The 27,840-nt window shown below is 34.9% G+C and overlaps 2 protein-coding genes across 2 annotated transcripts; both read right to left on the bottom strand.

Moving 5' to 3' along the window:
* Window positions 1–10,152: 10,152 nt before the first annotated feature.
* Window positions 10,153–12,116, bottom strand: LOC125218008 (exopolygalacturonase clone GBGE184-like). The gene is made up of 5 exons (XM_048119600.1): window positions 11,896–12,116; window positions 11,509–11,808; window positions 11,129–11,418; window positions 10,837–11,056; window positions 10,153–10,588 (listed from the first exon to the last, which is right to left on the bottom strand). Exons 1-5 carry the CDS (start codon window positions 12,067–12,069, stop codon window positions 10,358–10,360), a joined length of 1,215 nt encoding a protein of 404 aa, XP_047975557.1. The 5' UTR covers window positions 12,070–12,116; the 3' UTR covers window positions 10,153–10,357.
* A 2,139-nt stretch (window positions 12,117–14,255) lies between these two features.
* On the bottom strand, window positions 14,256–15,018 carry LOC125221129 (UDP-glycosyltransferase 74F2-like). The gene is made up of 2 exons (XM_048123252.1): window positions 14,440–15,018; window positions 14,256–14,276 (listed from the first exon to the last, which is right to left on the bottom strand). The coding sequence occupies exons 1-2, from the start codon at window positions 15,016–15,018 to the stop codon at window positions 14,256–14,258; spliced, it is 600 nt and encodes a 199-aa protein (XP_047979209.1).
* Window positions 15,019–27,840: the final 12,822 nt, after the last annotated feature.

Here is a 27,840-nt window from a genome sequence, read left to right on the forward strand (position 1 = left end):
AAAAATACATAATTGAATCCTAAAATTACAATTCATTGTAAGCGATAAAATACATAATCCTAAAATTAAATTGGTAGAACAAGCCATCAATACAATTTTAGTGGAAAAGCATTATCCATCGCTGAAGAGTTACGCTAGAAACATGTCGCGGGAGATCGGCTACTAGTTACCAAATATCGACGAAATATGTTCGATTAAATCTTCTTATAGTTGGGTGTTCGCAAGTCGGTGCCCAACATTGTAAGAACTCGTAGAATAATATCGGCGCACCTTGGCATGTGGGCTGGTTGTTGTGGATTGTGCAACGGTAGAGCGAGAAAACAAACGGATTCCTTAAGGATTTGTTTAGGTTATAATGTGATTAAATTAATTTTCGTGCAATTTATTCAAGGACTATGATGAACAATGAACATATCAAAACACATAATAAACATGTATTTTAATGAGTATTCAATTGTTAACTTTTAATTCTTCAAATAATCTACGTGGCTAATAAACATCAACAATAAAAATTGAATTAGAAATAATACTGATGTGGAAATGAGGATAGGTTGTTGCAACGACGAAACCAGCATAGGGAAAACTGATAAAGGCTATAAAAATAGGTGGCTTGGCCGGCACCGAACCTTATAACCCCGCCGTGGCCGCTCCACCCCGCCCCAGGAAGTTTGAATCTGAACTCTGGAAAAGAAATATATGGTGGTAGAAGACAGGGGATATGAAAGAAAATTTTAATAAGTAAGCTAGGGAAAACTGATAAAGGCTATAAAAATAGGTACCTATACACTATATCCAGCTATCACCCCCTGTCTAGACTCTGACAAATTTATTTTTTTTACTACTACTAATGTTTGTATGCACTTCTAATATCATTGAAAAAATACTTCTATTTATCAATGTAAAATGTTACTACCTCCGTCCACCAAAATTTGTCCCATTTTTCCATTTCCGTCCGTCCCCCAAAATTTATCCCATTCCATTTTTACCATTTTTGGCAATGGATCTCATATTCCACTAACTCATTCCTACTCACATTTTATTATAAAACTAATATATAAAAGTAGGATCCACAATCCATTAACTTTTTCAACTCACTTTCCATTATATTTCTTAAAACTCGTGCCGGGTCAAAGTGGGACAAATTTTTGTGGACGGAGGTAGTAAAATATAGTATTAATTAAATACTCCCTTCGTCCCACATTTGGAGTCACATTTAGTTATGACACGGATTTTAAGGAATTGATGGAGTGTGTAATAAATGAAGTGAGATGGTGGAGTGCGTAATAAATGAAGTGAGTTGGTTGAAGGTGGGTCCCTTTTTTACTTTTTGGTTTTTTATTTTTATTTTGGTTTATCTTATTGTAGATAATGACATTTTGATGTAATTTTGATGAACAATGGGATAAAATTGTATGACCAAAATGGAAAATTCTATATGTGACTCTAAAACTGGGACGGATTTTTATGACAAAATGTGACTCCAAAACTGGGACGGAGGGAGTACTAATTATGCACATTTTTCAATTAATAAGATAATTAATCGTTTAGAGAGGTGAAATTTAATTAAATAAGTGATACATGCAATACGTGAAAAGTAGAGGATTAGATCACCATACGCGCGGGAGCATGGGATCCCGAGTTGGTTAGATTGTTATGTGTGTTTGTTATTTCGTATATGCACATAACCTACTTACTCATTTTATTTCCATTTCAATTATGAATTAATGCAATTTACTTCTCCTTCCTCTCTCTCATCTCCTTCGAGTAGTTCCTTTCGTGTAGGTGCAATTTCGATCACCTTTCCAACCATCGGAGACCCCAATTTCGTACGAGAAATAAACTTGAAATCGTGGGATTTTTGTATGTGAAACTGATTGCTATTTGTTGGGAGAGATACGTCACAAGAAAAATATTTTTATAATGATTTAATTTTTGGTTGGAGACTTTTCAGGTTGGTAGTGAAATAGGTGAAGAAAGAAAAAAGAACGCATGGTAAGGAGTTGGGTGATATCCTTTTGTAAAAATTATAGGATAAACATTTGAATTTAGGAGAACTGATATTTGTACTTGTAGGGATCAGATCACTAGGGATTCACTAATTACTAGGACCTCTTTTATTGATTGAGCTCTGAGATGACTAATCTCAGAAGTTACAAGCCAAGTACAAGCAATCGATAACAAGATTACAAGAGAACTAAGAAAACAACTAAGTATCTATTACAGAGTCAGAACCCAGATCAGAAACCCTAGCTCACTTCAGATCCTTGACCGGATTCCGACTGGATCTGGAATCCAAGCTCCTACTGATTGGGACACCTGCACATTAGATACACAAGTTAGTAATCACAAGGCAAAGGATCCTTTTGGATCTAACTAAGATAGAACAAGCAAAGCAAGGTAAGAAGATTTAGGATATGGCTCAGGTTGCACACACACGACTTCACAGGGACAAGGACCTCCTCAATCTTCACCAACAAGTCTCAAGGGAGCAACGCGAAGTAACCAAACCCTAACCCTAGGGATACTCCAACTGCTACAACACATAGACTACCTCTCCCACAAGGATCTCACACCGATCTCTCAGAACACTGCTTCGCAACACAAGAACTCTCAAAGAAGCCTCCAATCACACAAGAATCCAACAGAGAAGTTGGACAAACCCTAGATCTGAGAAGGAACGCACAAGCACTCACACACTCAGAACCTAAACCGATGAACCTCTCTAGAACCGAGAATCAACGGTGGAAACAGAAGATAGGAGAAGATAATCGGCGAACGGCGCTGGAATCTAGGGAGAGAGAAGAGAGAAGCAGAAGCAGATCGCGAGAGAGAGGGAGAGAGAGAGAATTCTGGAATGAATGAGAAGGCAATGAGTCACAAGACTCATAACTAACACACCCCAAATCCAACGGCCCTCATCCAAGATCCATGTGAGATAGCCACGTGGCAGCCATCGGAGCATCCCAGATTAGTTATTGGGCCAAACCAATATGGGTCACCAATAATAAGATGGGCCACATGAATTAAATCAGCCCAACTGAATAAAATCAAAGCCCAAAACAATTAGAGTCCATAATACTTCACATAGTCCACCTTGGACTAAATTGGGTAAACAGAGGAGAGCCACAGTCATGTGTTGCTTTCATCACAACCTACAAGGCCCTCTCAAGACACCAAAGAGTTTTTAAGCTCATTAGTCAAGAGATAAGGCCAGGTTGCCTAACAAGACACCAGATGGCAATCCAATTAGTCTTGTAGGACTTTAGTTGCCTTGTGATCTCAATTAAGCCAAGGCTCAATGAATCATCAAGGTCTTTCCTCCGGGACATGCAGATGCATATGCTAACCACAATCAAAATGCAATCTTCTAATGCAAGAGAACAATTTATCAACAGGTAAACACTTAGTGCCTATATCAACAGGGTTCTTATCAGTATGCACCTTATGCAAAAAAACTTCACCTTTTTCAACAACATCTCTAATGAAATGGAACCTAACATCTATATGCTTGGTCCTATCATGAAACACAGGGTTTTTGCATAATTGTATAACAGACTGACTATCAGAATACACAACAGGAGTTCATTCAAAAAATTAATTTCAGAGAGAACTCCCTTTAACCAAATAGCCTCCTTCATAGCCTCTGTGATGGCTATATATTCTGACTCAGTAGTGGAGAGGGCAACTTTGTGCTGCAATTGTGATTTCCAACTAACACAAGACCTACACACAGTAAACACATAAGAAGTAGTGGACTTTCTCTTGTCCTTGTCATTGGCATAGTTAGAATCAACAAAACCACATAGCTCAACACCATCATCACACTTAGAAAAGCACAGACCATACTTAGAAGTATGTTTCAGATATCTAAGAAGCCATTTCAAGGCCTCCCAGTGCACAGGTCCAGGATTAGACATATATCTACTCAAGCAAGACACAACATAAGCAATATCAGACCTAGTATTAACCATCAAGTATATCACAGAACCTATAGCATTGGCATAAGGCACCTTTCTCATGGCAGCAATATCAGCATCAGACTTAGGACACAAATATTTACTCAACAAAAAAATGAGCAGCTAAAGGTACAGTAGCAATTTTAGCAGTTGACATGTTAAACTTTTGCAAGATCTTATGCACATATGGTTCTTGGTTAAGCACAAGGACAGACTCCTTTCTGTTCCTAAAGATATTGATACCCAAAATCTTTTGAGCATCACCAAGATCCTTCATTTCAAAATTATCACATAGAGTAGCTTGCACATGCTTAATAGACTTAAGGCAAGGTCCCATAATCAGCATATCATCAACATATAGCAACAAGAACACAAGATTTTTATCAAGATTTTTCACATAAAGGCAAGCATCAAAGGTACTTCTGACAAAACCAAGCTTCTACATACAAGAGTTAAACTTGATATTCAATTGTCTAGGGGACTGATTTAAACCATACAAAGCCTTTTTCAGCAAGCAAACATGATTGGGGTACTTAGGATCAACAAAACCCTCAGGTTGCTTCATATAGATAGGTTTATCTAAATCACCATGCAAAAAGGCAGTTTTGACATCCATTTGTTTCAACTCCCAATCAAAGTGAGCACATAGAGCAAGCATAAGTCTAACAGTAGTAAATTTCACCACAGGAGCAAATATTTCAGTATAATCTACCCCCTCTTGTTGAGTAAACCCTTTGGCCACAAGTCTGGCTTTGTACCTTAGGCCATCTACAATCATCTGCAATCAACAACCGAAGCACCAGCAGGTAGAGGAACATGTAACCAGGTACAATTAACTTTCAGAGATAGCATTTCATCCTCCATGGCTTTATGCCACAGATCCCAGAACTTAGACTTTAGAGCCTGCTTATAAGACTGAGGTTCATCCCCATCAGATTCATGCACATTAAAAGCAAGAGTAATCAATTCACAAGACCTAAATACTTAACATGAGGATTAGGATATTTTCTGGCTCTATCTCTAGACAGGAGGTAATCTTTCAAATCTGGACCAGGGTTAGGAACATGTTGAGGCTCAACAACTTGGTCATCATGAAGAGTCACATTTTGGGGTTCAGGCTCAAGCTCAGGCTCAGGCTCAGGTTCTGGTTCAGGGTCAGGGGCTATAGGATTTGTATTCCAGAAAGGCTCCACCTCACTTGGAGCATCATTAGATGGCTCCACCTCAGTGAGAGTATCAGTGGACTCCACCTCACTCAGAGGCTCATTGTCAGCACTTATAGGAGAGGTATCAAGGTCAGGCTTAAGACAGAGGAACTCATCCTCATTACAGACCACATCCCTACTTATTATGACCCTAAAACCTGGTTCACTTCTATTCCAAATCCTATAACCCTTAACACCTTCTGGATATCCAAGAAATACCCCTTTCTTGGATCTAGGATCCAGCTTATCAGTTTTAGAGTGAATAAAAGCACTACACCCAAAAACTTTTAAATGGGATAAAGAAATTTTCCTCCCAGTGAATATAAACTCAGTACATTTACCCTTTAAAAGGACTAAGGGAGATCTATTCACCAGGTATGCTTCACCCCAAAATTTTTTAGAAAGACCACTTTTAGACAAAAAACACCTAACTTTTTCTAAAAGGGTTCTGTTCATCCTTTTAGCAATTCCATTTTGCTGAAAGGTATAAGGAGTGGTCTTGTGTCTTTTAATTCCAAACTTGGAGCACAAAGCATCCACTTGAGAATTACAAAACTCAAGACCATTATCTATTCTATTCACTTTAATGGTTTTTCCAGTTTGATTTTCAACAAGATTTTTCCATGTCAAAAACTTTCCAAAGGCTTCAGACTTATTTTTCATTAAAAAACACCAAACTTTTTTGGAAAAATCGTCAATTATAGACAGAAAATACACAGACCCTGAATGAGAAGAAACAGAGGCTGGACCCACACATCCATGTGGAGGTACTCAATAACATTCTGACTGACATTGTCAGTCATAGGAGTAGGGAAGGTAACTCTATTTTGTTTGCCCAAAACATGTCACAAAAGGGAAGACTATTTTAAAAATCATTTTCAGACAACCCATTTTCTTCAAGACCCTTTTCACTCATATGAACAAGTCTATTATGCCACAACATGGTTTTATCCACCCTAACCACATTAGCAAGATTACTCACACAGGCCACAGATTGAGCATAACACACATAGAGGTTACACTTCTTCTCAGCTTTACACAAACACATAGCACCCTTACAGATTTTCATAACACCCTGCCCCCACTTACCCTCAAGACCATCTTGTTCTAAACAGGTACAAGAAAACAGGTTGTAACATAAATCAGGCACATATCTCACATTCTTCAAATTAAGCACATGGCCACTACTAAATTTCAAACACACAGACCCAATGCCAAGAATATGACACTTTTTGTCATTTTCCATAGAAACAAAGGTATTTTCCACAGGTTTGAAATCAGAAAACACATTTTTGAAAGGAGAGATATGATAGGTGCATCCAGAATCAATTAGCCAGTCATTAATGAAAAAGAACAGCCAAGAGTAGAGTTAACAGAAAGAATATCATGAGTCATGAAGCAAACACCTTCAGAATCACCATTCTTAGCCAGGTTAGCCATGGAATCCAGTTGATTATTATTTTTCTGCTTTTTAGGATTAGGGCACTCCTTTTTATAGTGACCAACCTCACCATAGTTAAAACATTTTCTATTAGCCTCAGGATTCCTGCTCTTAGACCTGGACCTACTCTTGCCCTTCTTTTTACCATTGCCATTAGAGTTACTGTCCTCATTACCCCCTCTATTTTTAGATCTTCCCCTAACATTTAAAGCCTCTGACTGAACAGTTTTAAAAGCCTGATTTTCCTTAAGCTCAATTTCTTTGGATTTTAAAGAACTAATTATCAAATCAAGGGGGGCAGAATCCCTACCATACTTAATGGCAGCTTAAACATCATTGTAAGAATTAGAGATAGCATTCATCAGGGCAATGCTAGTATACTCATCAATGGATTTGTCACCAGACCTTTTAATATCTTGAACAAGTTTTTGAAAAATATCAATGTTATCCTCAATGTCCTTTGAAAGATCAAGTTTAAACTTAAAGAGCTTTTCCAGCAAATACATTCTTGATGACATTGAGGTTTCAGTATACAGAGTATCTAACTTTTCCCATAGTGCAGAGGCAGACTCAATGGTACCAACCTTTCTAATCACAAAATCAGAAAGGTTGAGTATTATAGTGGACCTAGCTAATTCATTCATTTCTGCAGCCTTATCTACAGACTCAGTATCAGGAACTAAACCCTCAACAGATTTGAAAACCTTTTGCTGAATTAAAACACACTTCATTCTCTGTTTCCAAATCACAAAATCATTTTTCCAATTGAAGGGGACAATGCCAACTGGCTGGGACATTTTGAGAAAGATTTGACACACACAAAAGAACCAACAACACAGAAGGCACAACAAGCAACCCTGCTTTCACAGAGAGTGGTCTTAAACACACAACAGTCAAGGAGACCACTTATAACAGATATGCAAGGGTTTCTCATGCAAGAAATACAGATGCACTTATACAGCAAAGGCACACACGCACACGCACATAAGACACCTCAAAGTGATCCCAGACTCAAGAATCAAGTCCATAAGGAGTTCCTCCGTATCTGTCACTTGTACCCCGGCAAGAGGATTTCCCAGTTCACAATCACCCAATGTATGGGGCGCAGGGGGTCACTCAAGGCGGTTAAGGCACAGGATGGATAGGTAATTCACTCAAGAACACAGAGTCAAGCTCTGAGATACACACTTTGAGATTAAAGAAAATATTCAGAAAGCAGCAACGGAAGCAAGAAAGCTGTAAAGAGCACCAAGAAGCATGCAAACAAACAAGAGCTCATAAGTCCTATAGCCACGGCCAGTGACAACTACCAGAAACAACTTCCCACGCCTAAAACTAGAAAGCAGTAAAAGTTTTAGGGCTTTAGCCAATTTACCAGAGCGGAAACCCTTCGTTAAGGAGTATCCGTCTTACCTTAAAGCCTGTACCGGAGGCTGAGCCTTACTCTGACGAGCCCACCTCCTTTTAATTTGCGACCCGGCGTGCCCAAGTGATCCCCCCGTGGCTTTGATACCACTGTAGGGATCAAATCACTCGGGATTCACTAATTACCGGGACCTCTTTTATTGATTGAGCTCTGAGATGGCTAATCTCAGAAGTTACAAGCCAAGTACAAGCAATCGATAACAAGATTAAAAGAGAACTAAGAAAACAACTAAGTATCTATTACAGAGTCATAACCCAGATCAGAAACCCTAGCTCACTTCAGATCCTTGACCGGCTGGAATCCAAGCTCCTACTGACTGGGACACCTGCACATTAGATACATAAGTTAGTAATCACAAGGCAAAGGATCCTTTCGGATCTAACCAAGATAGAACAAGCAAAGCAAGGTAAGAAGATTTAGGATATGGCTCAGGTCGCACACACACGACTTCACAGGGCCAAGGACCTCCTCAATCTTCACCAACAAGTCTCAAGAGAGCACCGCAAAGTAACCAAACCCTAACCCTAGGGATACTCCAACTGCTACAACACAGAGACTACCTCTCCCACAAGGATCTCACACCGATCTCTCAGAACACTGCTTCGCAACACAAGAACTCTCAAAGAAGCCTCCAATCACACAAGAATCCAACAGAGAAGTTGGACAAACCCTAGATCTGAGAAGGAACGCACAAGCACTCACACACTCAGAACCTAAACCGATGAACCTCTCTAGAACCGAGAATCAACGGTGGAAACAGAAGATCGGAGAAGATAACGGCGAACGGCGCCGGAATCTAGGGAGAGAGAAGAGAGAAGCAGAAGCAGATCGCGAGAGAGAGAGAGAGAGAGAGAGAGAGAGAGAGAGAGAGAGAGAGAATTCTGGAATGAATGAGAAGGTAATGAGTCACAAGACTCATAACTAACACACCCCAAATCCAACGGCCCTCATCCAAGATCCATGTGAGATAGCCACGTGGCAGCCATCGAAGCATCCCAGATTAGTTATTGGGCCAAACCAATATGGGTCACCAATAATAAGATGGGTCACATGAATTAAATCAGCCCAGCTGAATAAAATCAAAGTCCAACATAATTAGGGTCCATAATACTTCATAGGACTCCTGAAAAGTGGCCACAACTATGTAGGAATAATTGGACTAGCAAAAAAATAAACTTTTATTATTATAATGATATTCAATTGAATATAAAATATTCAAGTTCATCATCGAAGTATTTTACCCTTCCAATATTTTTCTATTGGAGCTTCCCTCATCCCTTTTATTGAATGTAATGATGCGAATTGGACTTTAATAAGTTCTAATATGCAATGCCATGCAGTTCCTAAAAAGCCCAGTGTAATTCCTACCTAATACAAGAATGAAAATAAGGGCAAGCATCCATATGATCCCATAAACTTTTTTTAAGGCTTCCAATCTAGAAATAGAATGGAAAGTCCTAGCTTTTTTATTTTTGAATAAAAAATAAATAAGTTAGAACTCAATTTAATGACTCATTCTATTTTGGTAGTTCGATTGAGGAATTTATTTCTTTATGCATTTCCGGAATTTGAGTGTGTGACTTGTTATAATTGATTCTATTTTTTTCTGTAGTAGAGACGTTTCATTTTCAGCAGTCATTTTGAAAAAAATAATAATAAATAGTTAAAGTGGAGATAATGTATGTAAGAGAGAGATTAATATGGAGTGGAGAGAGAGTATTGTAAGAAAGAGAATAATATAGATTCTCAATCTTACTTTATTTTTTCTCTACTTTAATTATTTATTACTCCCTCCGTCCCACATAATTTTACCCAGTATTCCATTTTAGTCCGTCCCACATAATTTTACCCATTTCACTTTTACCATTATTGGTAGTGGACCTCATATTCCACTAACTTATTCCTACTCACATTTTATTATAAAACCAATACTTTAAAAATAGGACCCACATCCCACCAACTTTTTCAACTCACTTTTTATTACATTTCTTAAAATTCGTGCCAAGTCAAACTGTGTAAAATTATATGGGACGGAGGGAGTATTATTTTTAAAAAATGAATGTTCAAAATGAAACGACTCTACCACAAAGGAATTACAACTATACGTCTATAAAAAAAATACAATAATAAGAAAATAAACTGTTGATTTATTCATGAGAATTGGGCAATCATTCTAGTGTGCAATTCTCCATCCGCGCGGCGCTACACGTGCAATAATGATATTATGCACATAGCATCGCAAATACACAAACAATTTAAATAAAAAAAAATAATAATCAAAGACTGATATAAAATTACTACTCCATCCTTTTTTATGTTAATAAAAAGCCTAGCAAGTGGGAGCAGGAGGGATGACGGTGCCGGAAGCCTTGATTCCGGTGGCGCTCTGACAGGCGGATGAGACGGTCTTGGCCTCCCCCATAGGCTTCAAGTCAATGTCAGCCAATTCGATGTTGTCGCACGGGTTGGTTGTGCTGCAGTTAAACAAGATAGGAATTTCGGAGATTGTGGTGCCCTTGATTCTTCTGAAGTGGACGTCGCTGATTTTGACGTTGGATTGCTACAAGAAACATGAGATTGCATGATGTGTGAGCGAGCATGTAAAAAATGATATACATATATACTACTCTCGCTGTCCTATTTTTAGGCTGTTCCATTAAAAATGAAACATTTTCTAATGTGGAAACAATACTATCTCTACTTTTTTTTTCTCTTCATTAACTCATAAAACATCACTGCATAAAATTTCGTGTTGAAAAGAAAATGCTTCATATTCAACGGGACAGAGAGAGTACATTACATACGTACCTCAGCAACCATCTTGGAGAAGTAATGCTGATCGATGATGATGGGATTCTTGACGCTATCCAAGGTCAGATCTTCGAACACGATGTTGGTGGCAGTCATCACCGGCGACTTGTGGTAGCTCTTGATTCGGGCACCATTGGTTGTGCCCGTCAAGGTACAACTACTGAAGGTGATGTTCCCCACGCTCAATTCGTCCGGACGCTTCCCCAAACTCCCCACACTATATATCATCAGTAATTTAATTTAATTTAAATGATTACGAGATTCAAATAAAAATACTCCTACTACTCACGCAAGACCATGTCCGGGTCCGCATTTGACATTTTTGACAAAGATGTTTTTGCTGCCTGTGCCAATGGAGATGCAGTCATCGCCGGTTCCAATAACGGAGTCGGTGATCTCCACATTGGTGGCATTGCTGAGATGGATTCCGTCCGTGTTGGGGCTTTCGTCAGGGGCAGTGATGGTCATTTTCGTCACCTTGATGTTAATACTGTCGATCAACTTGCTATGGAATCCCATAGCGTCCACCAAATTTAGGTTGCTAATGTCCCCATTTTGCGACGATTGGAACGTGAAACTCTATTGCATAACAAAACCACTATAATGTTAAATATAAATACAATTAATACTCCTAAGTCCTATCTTTGAAAAATGTTACTACTAACTTACAACGGGCATGTGCGCGTCTTCTTTGGCGTACTTCCATGCATTTGCTCCTTGGGCGTTAAGGGTGCCTCCTCCCGTGATCTTAATGTTGTCCACGTGCTCAATCAAGATCCACTTCTGGTTGCTGTAGGAGCTCGGGTTGGGATTTGCCAACAGGGTGCCCTGAATATCGATGATCATTGGCGGTGCTGCCTTGCACTCTCCACTTAGGACTACTTCCCCCATCATGTATTTCCCGGGCGGGACCAAAATCCTCGCGCCCCCTGTGCTGTCGCATCCGGCATTCCATGCTTGAACAAGCGACTACAAATGACATTCATTATTATATAAAATAAATAAATAAAGCTTCATTTCATTTTCATTTTCATGCATTTGCAGATGAAAATTAACCATTGCATCATCGGTGGTGCCATCGCCCTTGGCGCCATATTTGGTGATGTCGAAAACGGTCTCAGCCTGCAGGAGGCGGCGTTGTTCGCCGGCAGCAGCAATGGCATTGATAATGATCAAACAGCTTATGCTTAGGGCCAGGGAGCCCATCATATGAACACAACTAGTAGCCATAAATGTTATTCACGAATCCTGTTTTACTTTATTTTCTCTATCCAGATTTTAGTTCACTCGTTTTTGTATGTTATGTAATTCATCGGCCTTATATATGCGATCGTCTACGTAAAATTCTACATTTTTTTCTATTTTTGGCAAATTTTGTTGCTTAATTTCAGACCTATAATTTCTGTATGCTGTTCATTATTTTGGCTTGTTTTTAGCCACGGCAGAATAGGAGAAATGTGCTGGTTATGATGTAGAAATAGGTGGATCTTGGATGCTTCATAGCCAATGGTTAACAAACAATACTGGAGTTAATTAGTAGTAGTAAATTTTTTTAAAAGAAATTAGATCCAATACGGTTAAGAATCACTAATTAATTACATGAACTAGTGTAATTCAATTACTGTATTGCAGAAAAACACTTGGTTTATTTTGCATTTATTAGTTCGTGTTTTGTAACTTTCATAGTGACATGATAACAGTAACACTCTAAATTTACTAAAATTAATAATCCTTTTTAATAGTATATTAAAGTTAAGAGCAGTGATAAATTAACAAAAATTGTATATACAAAAGTGGACATTTTAGATATTTTATATATAAAATAAAAATTATACTATTAATTTATTTAATGTATTACAGAATTAACCTTTTGTTGATCATTTAGGAAAGATTAAGTTTCATATAATCAACATTTAATTGCATGTTGAGGAAATGATTTACTACATCTTCAGTAATCAATTCCATAATTTCTAATCAATTCTGTAGAATCATTTCTATCCAATTTGGTAGTAAAGTACGCATGATTTCTTGTCCATTAACAAAAAAGAGGACGTTTCTTCATTCCATTTTTTCAAAATTAAAACTTTCTCCTGCAAACTAAATTTTTTTAATCGATTTCTATTCAATTAGGTGGATAATATACATTAGTTGCATAATTTCTTCTTACATAATTTAAACTAAAGTTAAACTCTCTCTTACAAACTAAATTATCTTCTAAATTATGTTACACAACCAATTATTTTATTATTAAATCATGTTTACAATTATAAGTTATAAAAACGATTATATGCATATATAATTAAAATCTTAGTGTTATCATTCAACTAAATAATCGTAGTCGTTCATATTAAATTATTTATTATTAAATAATCTTTAAAACTTTTAAGTTATAAAAATGATTATTGTAATAATTTCTTAGTGTAATCTAAAGAAATAATGATAGTCATTAACGTCCAATTGTTTTATTATTAAATAATTCTTAAAATTCTAAGATATAAAAATGATTAAACTCATATATAATTAATTTTCCAATGTTATCATTCAAAGAAATAAAAAATTTTAGTCGTTTGCATCCAATTATTTTATTATTAAATCTTTATAAATATTCTAAGTTATAAAAACGGTTGCATGTGTGCATAATTAACTTCTTTGCGTTATCACATCCAATTCTTGTATTAATAATAAACTTTAAGATTCTAAATTATAAACGACCACGTGTATATAATAATTTCTTAGTGTTGTCATCCAAAGAAATGATTATAATCATTCACATCTAATTATTTTATTATTAAATAAATTTTAAAACTCCAAGTTATAAAAAAGACTACACGCATATATAATTAATCTTTTAATGTTATCCTCCAATGAAATTAAATAATAATAATAATAATAATAATAATAATAATAATAATAATAATAATAATAATAATAATAATAATAATTCGCATCCAATTATTTTATTATTAAATCATTTTTACAATTTTAAGTTACAAAAATGACTATCACGTATGTAATTAAATTCTTAATTTTATTATCCAACAAAATACAAAATAATAATAGTCTCACATCCAATGATTTCATTATTAAATCATCTTTACAATTCTAAGTTATAAAAACGACTGAATGTGTATATAATTAATTTGATACTCTTATCATCCAATTAAATAATCGTAGTCATTTGCATCCAATTCTTTTATTAATACAATCTCTAAACTTCTAAATTATAAAAATGACAAGTTGTATATATGATAAATTCTTAATGTTGTCATCCAAGAAATAATTATAGTCATTCACATCAAATTATTTATTAGTATTAAATAAATTTTTAAAATTTGAAGTTATAAAAATAAATATATGCATATATAGGGATGTATTTAAATCCTTTTCATATCTTTTGTCATTTTTCCTTCTTAATCCTAGCCCCACGATTTTGTCATCTGATGGTTAGATTAAAGTAAGAAAGTATTAGAGTGTTTGTTTTTTCCATAAGAAAATGTCTCAGTGGATAGCCCAAAAAGGAATACTAAGTTCACTTATGGTGGGACCGATAAATAATCATGCAAATCAATATTGAATAAAACTAAAACAATAAAAAATCACCTTTTCTTCCAGCTTGTAAAACGTATTGACGACCACAAAATCAGCCTTCTCCAAATTCGAAAATTGACTCAACACCATCTCAAAGTAAGCCGGATAAGTCCCATGCTTGTATATGAACGACGGGAGGTCCGGAAGCTCGAGCGGCGGCAGCCCCGGCAGCTCCACCGGCGTCGAGGCGGCCGTCACCGGAAGCTCCAGCAGGCCATGGTGGGCATAATAATACACATAATTCACAACACAAGCTTGAGTGAAAAAAGCAGCTCCTTTGATATCATATTTTTGGGCCACTGCCAAAGCCCATGGCAAAAAGGCATCATAAACTATGCAATCAATGGGGTTATTAGAGCTTTGATATGATTGGATGAGATCCTCCAGGGTTTTCGAGCCGGCCTTTTCCATACGCGTCAAATAGTCTGACACATCGGATGCTTGTCCGAAACCTCCTTCATCGAAGCCATCTGAGATGGCTTCGATGGCGACGGAGTCGGACTTTGGATTGAAGGATTTGATGATGAATTTGGTGAGAGCAAAAGTTGTTTTAGCACCTTTGAAGACTAGGCGCTTGCAAAATTGGTGCATAGGGTTAACATGGCCTTGGCTTGGGTAAGGAATTGCCAAGATGTGTGGTTTTTGTGTGTTTCTCTCTCTCTCCATTTTTTTCTCAAAGCTCCTTTGATGATGCTATACAATTATATAGTACGAGAGAGAGAGGTGATATTATTACTGCCAATTTTGATCCAATTTGAGAGGGGAAGAGTAGGATATATAATGATCCTACTTGGTAATTTATTTGCTAGGGTCCAAAATGTACTAATTTTTTACTAGTAGTATTTTTGGCTCCAACTTCATAAGAGGTGTTGGTTTGCTATTGGTGTAATTATATATCGGTCGACCATCATGATTTTTATAATTGACTATTCCGTCGGACGTCGGTTGATAAAAGTAGTACTGCGTCAATTGTGATAAAGTTGGATATAAATGTTTCCAAATTATATATCCTCCCTCCGTTTCGCCATAGTTGAGACGGAACTTTTGAGCACGGAGTTTTAGAAATAAATGTTGGGTGTGTTAAATAAACAGATAAAAAAAGTAAGAGAGAGGAAAAGGTAGAGAGAATAAAGTATAAAATGAATAAAGAATAGAAAATAAAGTAAGAGAGAGTAAAGTAAGAAAGAGAGGAAAGTTATCATATATGGAAATGACTCAACTATGAAGAAACTTTCCAAAATAGAAAAATGACTCAACTATGAAGAAACAGAGGGAGTATATATATAGGTAATCAATTGCTAACTCATCATTTTGCTAACTACAACTAATTTAAGGCCATAAGATTTTAGAAACCGTGTGGTCTACAATTTGTCATGTGTAATTTTCGTTTTTATTAATAAAATAAAAAAAGATATAAAAAAAACTCCAAATTAGGGTTTTGGATGAAAATGTCAATATAGTGTTTCAAAATATCAACACAATGCTTTGAACGATTTTGTCATCTGACGGTTAGATTAATGTCACGTGTCATTTAATAATGCACATTTTCATTCTAATAATGCACAACGGCTAATAATGCAACATTATAGACTAATAATGCACATTTTCATTCTAATAATGCACAACGGCTAATAATGCGACATTATAGACTAATAACGCATTGATCACAACCATCCAATTCAAGGATCCAATGGCTGAGATTAAGAAGGAAATAGGACACTTAGGGTGCAAAGGAGCCTAACGCACCCCTGCATATATATACTTAATTTTTTAGTGCTATCATCACACAAAATAAACATAGTCATCGACATATAATTTAGAATTGACATATATTATTCATGGATTGTGATCAATTGAGATTTTTTATGCTAATTGAGAAATGAGATGCATTCAGCCACTCATTTTTATTAAATGAGTGGTCCAAATTTTTCCAAATGGAAAATATCTTTAGATTAATTAATTATGAAAGGGCAGAATGGTAATATCATAGTAAATTTTATTCAATAAATATTTTTTTAATTTTTAATTTTTAATTTTAATTTTTTATTAATTTTTTTAAAAAAAATTAAATTATTTTTTAATTTTTTTTACTTTTTTTAAAAAAAAATTAATTTTTTTAAAAAAATTAAAAAAATTTAAAAAAATTTAAAAAAAATTTAAAAAAATTAATTTTATCTTTAGATTAATTAATTATGAAAGGGCAGAATGGTAATATCATAGTAAATTTTATTCAATAAATATTTTTTTAATTTTTAATTTTTAATTTTAATTTTTTATTAATTTTTTTTAAAAAAATTAAATTATTTTTTAATTTTTTTTACTTTTTTTAAAAAAAAAATTAATTTTTTTAAATTTTTTTTAAATTTTTTTAAATTTTTTTAATTTTTTATTAATTTTTATTTTTTTTAATTTTTATTTTTCAACTACATATACAATTCATGTCAACTACACACATATAATGTCAACTATGTGTACAATCCATGTCAACCACACACACAATTCATGTCAACTACACACATATAATGTCAACTATGTGTACAATCCATGTCAACTACATACACAATTCATGTTAACTACACATAATGTCAACTAAATGTACAATTCATGTCAAATAGTATTTATTGAATAAAGTTGTTGACATTTGATGTGTAGTTGACATGAATTGTATATGTAGTTGGAAAAAAAAAATAAAAAAAATAAAAAAAATGAATTTTTTTTTAACAATTTTAAAAATAAATAAAAAATAAATTTAAAAATAAATAAAAAAATTAGTAAAATTAATAAAATTACAATTATGTAGTTGACATAATCTATATGCTGTTGACATTTCACAAATATTTTGAATGAGTGACTGAGATTGTATCTCAATTCTCAATTAGGTTGATAAATCTCAACCTAACAAGACCCTATTATTCATTGTTATACTACAAGTAATGGAAATTGACATAATTATACTAATTGTAATAGAATAGCAACTCATGTTGCAGACGGGGACGCCTATTTTATCCTATTAACTTCTTTTTTTCCTTTAAATTTGTATAAGAAATTAATTCAAATTATAAAGTAATTTGTTTTGTTTTCGTATGTTTACTTTGGTTATAGTATTCTTATAATTTTGTAAATTTTAATAAGTGGGAAATTATGTATTTTATGTCTTGTTCTTTCCATAAATTAAATACTATTAATAACAATTTTTTAATTTTTGTTTTTTTCATAAATTTCTGTAAAAATCAATTTAAGATTAATAAATAATAGTAATAATTATTCTATTTTAGAGTTGTTTGAGTGCAATTTAAAAATAAGCAGCCTGATATGATTCCAAATAAGAACACCATGAAGAGAGAAATTAAAATTGCTATGCAAACCGTCCGATGCAGTACTATTTTCATGTTTTTGTTGTTGTAGTGATCTTCCATATTGTCACATTTCTATACATAGTCAATATAATTTAATAGTGATTCAACTTTACAAATATAACAAAAAGGACAATTAAGTAAAAAAAACAATAGTTAATAAAAAATCGGTTTAAAATGTGAGGGCATATTGTATGTACAATTTTTGTTAATTTATCTTTATTCTAAAGGTAATCTATTTTATTTTGTAAATTATGTTTAACCTCAAAATTTTCTAATCTTTTTTTTTTCTATTGTAATAAAAGAACTTCGTTTTAATCATCATCAAACTTTATGAAACTAACCAAAATTGATAAAATTTCATGATTTATAAAGATATTATCCCCACAAATAAATATGATTGTGACTCATTATATTATAATAATTTTTTATATAATAAATATTAATCCGTATAACAAAAGTAGGAGTAACAATTTTTTTTGTCGTGCATGAAGAATTTTTTTTATAGTAATATTTTTCTTACAATTCATAATCATGCATTTAGCTTGTTATGTATGAGTTGTTGTAATTCACATCCATGAAGGCTTCGTGATATAAGGCTAGTTCACATGAAATAAGAACAGAACAGTGTATTTAAGCAAAACAAATTAAAAGAAGAATAGAACAATGTACTTTAAGCAAAAAAATTAATCCCTCGGTCCACCAGATATAGTCCTATTTTGAATCGGCACCGATATTAAGAAATTATTTGATTTTATGAAGAAAATTGGAAAAATGAAGAAAAATAAATAAATGTGACTTTAAATTACGGATATCCCAAAATGACAAAATTAGACTTTAAATCGCGCGGACAAAGGAAGTATTATATCTTTCTAACATCGTAGATAATTACTATAAATTAGAATATCATAATAAATATTTTAATATACTCCCTCCGTCATAATAAAATAGAATAGTTTTATCATTTTGGGTCATCCCTCAAAATCAAACTAATTCTAAATTTGGAAAGTTTTTAACCAATTACACATAATCAACACCACTAATAATCTGGATCCCCACTAATATTACTTCCACAACCTTTTTTCCCTCTCTTACATTTTATCATCTCTCTCTTACTTTACCAACTATATAGTAAAACTCGTGTCATTTACAAGTTTATCTATTTACAAGATCTAGACCAGGTTAGAGATACGAGAAAAAATTTCATTACTCTATCTATCACAACCAAAGAAAATTACAAAAAATAGAATGAAAATGAAAATTACAACGAAAGCGATAAAACAAACTAAACTATAAGTCCAAGTCCAGAAAAACTCTGTTTTCGCAAAACAAATCATGTCACTGCTAGTGCTCTCGGAGTTGCGTATTATTCCCAAAGATAAAACGATTTTCTTCTAGCACGTAGAAAACAAAGTTCTAGCTAGATAAATGCGAATGCTATTCCTTTGTACCTGTGCTTGTGTATTCTTCTGACTAAAGTAATGTCTATTTATAGGCCAAAGATTATCACTGAAGGACCATATAATGATATTGGTGGTTTCATAGAGGTAAAAGGCCAAAAACCGGTAAATGAACGTTAGAAATATGTACTAATAGAGATGCTAAGGTAGAAATATGCAACCACCAATATCATTATATAGGTAATAGAACGTTAGAAATACCCGTCTCTACGAAAATAGGTAATAGAGATGCTAAGGTAGAAATATGTGGATCTTACATAATTTACATATGGTTGATGAATTATCAACAAAATGCAAAGTTATGAAAAGTAAAAGTTTCAATAGCTAGGTTCATTGTTACTTATATGTAATTCTATATATTCCCTCATATTCTATAGCAATTAGCACAATATTATAAAAAAAAATTACTAATTCTTTACGCAACAATTTATTATTACTGTAGAAATCGGTAGAACTCGGTGTTCTTATTCACTAATTAATGTACAGAGATCATACATCTTATATAGACTACCTCTACACAATATATGGTAAACCTAATTTACATTAATGATATTCTATCTAAGGTAAAAGATTCTTGCATATCAATTACGTATCATACTCCTGATTTCTTTCCTACACTCCCCCTCAAGTTAAGTAACGGGATTCCCGATACTCAACTTGCTCAATGTTTCTCGAAATGTCTTCGAGTTCACAGCCTTTGTGAGAATATCAGCCAATTGGTCTTCAGATTTGACATATGGCATCTCCACCACCTTAGCTTCAATGTTCTCCTTGATGAAGTGTCTATCTACTTCCACATGTTTGGTTCGGTCATGCTGCACTGGGTTCTCGGATATACTGATTGCTGCCTTGTTATCACAGAAAAGCCTACATGGTTGTGTAGGACGAAGATCCAACTCTGTCATAAGTCTCCTTAGCCATAATATCTCTGTCAATCCCCTTTTGATTCCTCGGAATTCTGCCTCTGCACTAGACAGCGCCACCACTTTCTGCTTCTTACTTCTGCACGTCACAAGATTACCTCCCACAAAGGTAAAATAACCGGCAGTTGATTTTCTGTCATTTGGGTTGCCTGCCCAATCGGCATCAGTGAAACCATGAACCTCTGTGTGACCTTGCTTTTCAAACATAAGTCCATGTTCAGCTGTTCCCTTCAAGTATCGAACTATCCGCAGAGCCGCCTCCCAATGTTCTTCCTGTGGTGCATGCATGAACTGACTTACTACTCCCACTGCATAGGCAATATCCGGCCTTGTGTGGGATAGATATATCAGTTTCCCCACTAATCTCTGATATCTCCCCCTATCCGCCTGTCTTGCTCCTTCCTTTAATTGTAGCCCATGATTTTGAACTATTGGGGTGTCTGTTGGCTTGCAATCTATCATCCCGATCTCGGCCAATAGGTCTAGTATATATTTCCTCTGATTTATGAAGATACCCTTCTTTGACCGTAGTACTTCTATCCCCAGAAAGTACTTGAGCAGTCCCAAATCCGTCATCTCGAATTCTCGAAACAAGTTTTTTCTCAACTCGCCAATTTCTTCTTCGTCATCTCCTGTAATGATCATATCATCTACATATATAATCAGACACGTGATCTTACCCCCTTTCTTCTTGAGGAATAAAGTATGATCTGAATTGCTCTGCTCGTACCCATACTTCTTCATTACTTCAGTGAACCTTCCAAACCATGCCCGTGGAGATTGTTTCAATCCGTAAAGCGTCTTCTTCAATTGGCATACTTCACCCCCTTGGAACTCTTCTGTGAACCCAGGAGGGGGTTCCATAAAGACAGGTTTTGGCAACTCTCCATGGAGAAAGGCATTAGTCACATCAAACTGATGAAGTGGCCAATCCTTATTAGCGGCAATGGAGAAGAGTACTCTCACAGTGTTAATCTTGGCTACCGGAGAGAATGTTTCAGCATAATCCACGCCATACGTCTGAGTATATCCCTTTGCTACAAGTCGGGCTTTATACCTCTCTATCGTGCCATCTGGCCTTCTCTTGATCGTGAACACCCATCTGCACCCAACAGTTTTTACTCCTTCAGGCAGCTTGCCTTTCACCCACGTGTTATTTTTCATCAAAGCCTTCATTTCAGTAATCATAGCTTCTTTCCAGTGTTTATGTCTCATTGCTTCCTCGGCCGTCCGTGGAATTTCTTCCTCTTCATACAGTGCAGCCGCAAATGCTCTCGCCATTTTAGTCAAATTTTCCTGTACGAAGTTCGCCACTCCGTATCGGCTTTTCTTCCCTGTCTTTTCAGGGGAGTATCTTTTTGGCGGTATCCCCCTTGTAATCCTATGTGGGAGTATATACCGTCCAGTATCTCCATCGATGCCATTTTCCTCCACTAGAGGTTCTGTTTCAACTGGGTCAGTGGAAATAGGTACAGAAGCAGGTTCTGAGTCAGGGATTACCTCGGATATCGTCGGAGGGGGACTTCGGGTTAGTGGTTGAGATGACTCTTGTGGTAAGACTTGCTCGGCGGTAGTAACAACTGGATCTGTTAGATCCTCAATCGAAGAGCTTGACAATGGCACAACCCAACTTAAATAGTCAATAGTACTACCTGGATCACTCTCTCCCTGACTACTAAGGTGGGTTTGGTAAAAGAACTCGGTTTCCAAAAAATTACAGTTCATAGTGGTGATGACCTTTTTTGTGTGTGGATCAAAACATCGATAGCCCTTCTGGTTCAACCCATACCCCACAAAGACACATTTGGTTGCACATGGGGATAGTTTGGTTCTTTCATGTTTCGGGATATGAACATAAACGGTACATCCGAAGACTTTCGGTGAGAGGTTGAGGTGATCAGGGATTTTGGCTAATTTGGACAAGGTATCAAGGGGAGTTTTTAAGCGGAGGATTTTAGTAGGGAGACGATTTATGAGGTAGATAGAGGTGGCTATTGCTTCAGGCCAAAAAGATTTCGGAACTTTGGATTCAATCATCAAGGCTCGGGTCATTTCTAGGATCGTCCTATTTTTCCTTTCGGCTACCCCATTTTGTTCAGGTGTATAAGGGCAAGAAGTTTGGTGGATTATTCCTTTTTCTTTGCATAATTGGGTCATGGTATTATTCACAAATTCCCTCCCATTATCAGATCTAAGAATTTGAATAGTAGTGTGGAACTGTGTTTGGATAAGTTTGAGGAAAGAGACAAATCTATCAAAAACTTCAGACTTATGTTTCAAGAAATAAACCCATGTCATCCTAGTGCAATCATCAACAAATATCACAAAGTATCTAAAACCATTTCCACCCACAATTGGAGCAGGGCCCCATACATCAGAATGTACTAGAGAAAACATGGAATTCATTCGAGTATTCGTAGGTTTGAAAGATTGTCTGTGGCTCTTGGCCAAAACACAAGTTTCACAAGAAAAATCAGCAGGAATAGAAAGATTCGATAAAGAAGTTTAAAATAACCAGGGGAGGGGTGTCCTAGTCTTCGGTGCCAAAGCCAAGTTTCTTGTTTCGTGGACCCGTGAGCCAGCATCGCACTACCATGTTGAGCTATCTCGTCCACGTAGTAGAGTCCTTGCTTCTCAGTGCCACGCCCAAGAATCCTCCTCGTCTGAATATCCTGCAAGATACAAAAGTCGGGGTGCATCAAGAGTGTGCAGTTTAATTCCTTGGTAACATGACTAATAGACATCAGCCGTTGAGACAGAGTGGGAACATATAGGCAGTTCGTAAGACGAAGAGTAGGAGATATCTCAATAGTTCCAGATCCTACAACTGTAATTAGTTCCCCATTCGCGGTTCTAATAAAAGATTTATCAACATGACAACATAAATCAATAAAATCATTTTTCTCAGGAGTCATAGTATCGGTTGCCCCACAATCAAAAATCCATCCCCTCGTATGTGTATCAGCCATATTTTCAACATGAAACGCAGCGGAAATATCTTGTAAGGGTGCAAAAGGGTTTTCTGACACATAATCACAAGTATTGGGTTTCATTTGAGATTTCTGGAAATTTTTGGGGTCAGTTTTATATTTCACCAGGTCAGGGGGCGGTATTTAATATGGTGGGGTCTTTTTTCTAATATTTCAAACTTTGGGGGTTTAAAACAGGAGAGGAAAAAATTATTAGGGTTTGGTTTAAAACCAAACCCTTTACCTCCTCGATGCGCCGCCGTCAATTCCGTGCCACTCCCGGTCGTCCATTCGGCGAGGTTTCCGGCACCTCGTACGCCCGCCGCCACCGGATTGACCTTCTTGGCGGTTTCCTACCCCGCCGCCGGTTGTCTCCTTCTGATTCCCGACATCTGCCTGTCGGAGCTGCCCCTCACCGCTTACTCCAGCGGCGAATTTCGCCTGCGCCGACGCCGCCCTTGACTTTTGCCGCTCCTCCCACCACTCCGGATACCCCAATCGTTTAAAACACGTCTCCCATGTGTGTTTTTGTTTTCCACAGTGTGAGCACCACAATTTGGAGGTGTCGGGGCGGTGATTCCCTGGTCGGCCGGTGGTTGTGGTGGCTGCGGGGCGCTGTGGTGGCCCGCTCCGATTCGGCGGCCGGTTGCTCTGTGCGGCCAAGCCTTGCCCGATTTCCCCATATGATGAACCGGCCTTTTCGCCGTCGGCATCTACGGTGGGTGCGGCGGACGTCGGTGGCATGATTCGACGTCGAGCCGCCTCCATCTTCACCCACCCGTAGGCAGCCTCCACTGATGGGTAAGGATCTTCCTTCAAGATCTCTCGTCTGATTGAATCGTACTCCTGATTCAACCCTGTTAAGAACTTCACCAATCGTTTCTCGTTCGAATGTACCCTGTATTGGTCGATCCCCTTGTCGCAGCAGGTCACGGGTTGTTTCTGGCAACGATCTATGTTGATCCACAGCCCGTGGATCCTCCGGTAATATGTCTCTAAATCCATATTTCCTTGTCTGATTGCAATTACTTTCTCCTCTAGATCGTAAATCAAATACTTATCTGCCTTGTTTTCATATGTCACGGCGAGGCTATCCCACAACGCCTTCGATGTTTGGTGGTGTGCAAAATCGGAGATGATGTCGTTCTCAATGTTATCCACAATCCAGGAGAATACGATGAGATCGTTCTCCTCCCATTCCTCGAAGCCCTTGCTTCCGGGGCTTGGAGGCTCGTTTCTGATGTAGGAATAGGCCCCTCGGCCTCCTATTTTCACCTTGATCAATCGTGACCACAGGGGGTAGTTTCTCCCATTCAGTTTGAACGCTACCGTCACGCTCTTACTGTTTCTCAAGCTTTTTGTGTGATCTAGAACAGGTTTCGTCTCCTTCTCTGAATCTGACATGTTTTGGCTGTAGGGTTCGGTTTCTGGGTTTGAATTTTGGCTGGGGAAAAGGTCGGGAATTGGTATTTTGGCTATGATGAAACTTTTCTGAGCCTAGGGTCGTTTTTCTGCTCTGGTGCCATGTAGAAATCGGTAGAACTCGTTGTTCTTATTCACTAATTAATGTACAGAGATCATACATCTTATATAGACTACCTCTACACAATATATATGGTAAACCTAATTTACATTAATGATATTCTATCTAAGGTAAAAGATTCTTGCATATCAATTACGTATCATACTCCTGATTTCTTTCCTACAACTGTGGTTGTTGGTGCATTATATGGTGATACAAATGCTTCTTCGAAACACACTTTATCATCAAAATAATATATTTGTATTTATATGACGTCCATAAATCCTATCACTTGAAAAAGAAGTAAAAAGAGATTATGCTAATTAAAGTAAAACTAAAACAAGTTAAACTGATAGGTTTGCAAGTTAAAATGGCCATTGACAACACATCGCTATAAAGGAAATTTACTGTTTTTGTGATTTTATTATTTTTATTTTTCTAGTTTTTCATTTTAATTTTGATGATTTTCCAATCACTTTTAAATAGTGGATTTCATTAATTATATTTAATTTCTATGATTTTGTAATCACTCATATTTTCTTATTTAGGTGGTCCCTAAATAATAAATATCTTATTTTATTTTTAATTTTTGTAGAAATTGGACCTCACATTCCATTAGTTCATTTTATTCATAATTATTATAAACAAATAATAATATTATAAAAATATAACCTGCATTCGACTAACTTTTTTTTACCTATTTTTCCAAAATAAATTAAAACTATAAATGAGGGAACATATGAAGTATCAATATATAAAAATAACACTTCGATATACTACTACATTGATTAGTGGTTCATATACAATAGTATCATTTCATTGAATATGGGCCCTATAAATTGACGACACATTATATTAGCATGTGATGGTGTTCCATGCCAACCGAAAATGAATATTTTTTATGGTGTCTCATTTATTATTATCAATAATAATTTATATTTGTGGGACCAACCGAAAAGATTAATCGTATACCGTTATTTGATTGATAAATAATAGACTAGTTTTATCATTTTCGGTCAATATTCATAATTAGACAAAGTCTAAATATGAAAAGTTTTACAACAAATAATAATCGTGCACATAATTTATAATGTTGGTCCCACAATCCACTAACACTCATTCCACTATCTTTTTCCTCTCTCGCTTACTTTTTCTCATCTCTCCCTTGTTTTACTAATTTCAAATTAAAACTCGTGTCATTTACAATAGTATCAATTTTTAGGGGACGGGAGAGTTTTTTCTCAATTGATAATTTAATTTAGAAAATTTTACATTAATTATTACTTCTATAGATTAATTGAATCTAACCAATCCATTCCAAGTTTAGAATTCTAACAAATTTTCTTAATATTTTCCAACACTTTTCTACAAAGAAGCTCATATATTATTATCTATGAAAAATGGTAAATAGTATCCAACCTACATATCTCTCTTTCATCTCGAATTTTCTAATTTATCATCATATAACTCAACTTGAAAGCATAGATAGTAAATGGAGATGAGCCTGCAATGTTCTCAAAAAAATAAAATTATAGAGTCACATTATAGCTGACCAAACAAGCTTATTTTAAGAAATAATAGTACATGAATTTATTATTTTCATTAATACTCCATTCAAATATTATTTGATTCTTATACCTTTAATAATTAGAGTAGTGATAAATTAACAAAAATTGTACATACAAAATTGGACATTTTAGGTATTTTACATTTGAAATAAATTTATAATTATTAATTAATGCAATGTATTACATATTTACCCTTTTATTCATTATTTAGGAAAGATTAAGTTTTTCATAATCCACATTAACTATACATTTAATTAGGGAATGATGTACTACATTAATTTTGTAGATTAGCCGTTGCATAATTTATTTTTCCGTTAACAAGAATTGAGGATATTTTTTCTCCATTTTATCAAAATTTAAACTCTCCCCTTCCCCTACAAATTAGATTCATATGGTTCATGATTTCTTAATTTTTGGATGAGTATCACGAATAGGAATAAATTAAAATAAATTTTATAATAACATTACAATATTTTAGTAAGATACTATTGATTGGCTTTCTTCAAATTTGTAAAATACTAGTACTAGTATTAATTTGAATTGACTTACCTTCTAAAATAGAGAATTTTATATAATATTCAAACACTAATATAAAAATTTATTAATAGTTAGAGTTGCCTTAAAATTAATAAAATTCTAATTTTTAAATTCACTCATCGAAGAGTCATTGACACCAAATTATTTTTTATAAAATAATTTTTAAAATTTTGAATTTTAAAAATGAATATAGGTATATATACTTAATTTTTTAGTATTATTATCCAATGATAAAATAACAATTATTTGCATCTAATTATTTCGTTATTAAATAATCTTCAAGATTCTAAGTTATAAAAATAAATTCATGTATATATACTTAATTTCTTATATTTCTTAGTGTTATCATCTAATGAAATAATCCATTCCCATCCAATTATTTGTAATTCATAAAGTTCTAAGTTATAAAAATGATTGCTTATCTATACTTAATTTCTTAGTATTATCATCAAACAAGATAATTATAGTCATACCCATTCAATTATTCAAATAGTTCTTAAAATTCTAAAATTATAATGCTTAATTTCTTGGTGCTATCATCCAATGAAATAATCATAATCATTCACATCTAATTAGATTAATATCAAATAATCTATAAAAAATTATGAGTTACAAAAAATGACTACATATATATACTTCATTTATTAATATTATCATCCAACGAAATAATAATAGTCATTCACTTTCAATTAATTTATTGTTAAATAATTCTTAAAATCCTAAGTTATAAAAAAGACTTGCATATCTATATACTCACTTCTTAGTGTTATTGTACAACGAAATAATCATAATAGTTCTAGTTCAATTATTTTATTATTAGTAATTTGAAAATTCAAGTTATAAAATGACTGTGTGTATATATACTCAGCATTATCATCCAACGAAATAATCATAATCATCCATATTTAATTATTTTAATATTAAGTAATATTAAAATTCTAAGTTATAAAAACGTACTATATACTATTCTTAGTGTTATCATCCACCGTAATAATTATAGTCATTTACATCCAATTATATTATTATTAAATTATTTTTAAAAATTTAAGTTCTAAAAACGTGTACAAGACTTATTTCTTAG

The sequence above is a fragment of the Salvia hispanica genome, chromosome 4, assembly GCF_023119035.1.
Source record: "Salvia hispanica cultivar TCC Black 2014 chromosome 4, UniMelb_Shisp_WGS_1.0, whole genome shotgun sequence".
NCBI lineage: Eukaryota > Viridiplantae > Streptophyta > Magnoliopsida > Lamiales > Lamiaceae > Salvia > Salvia hispanica.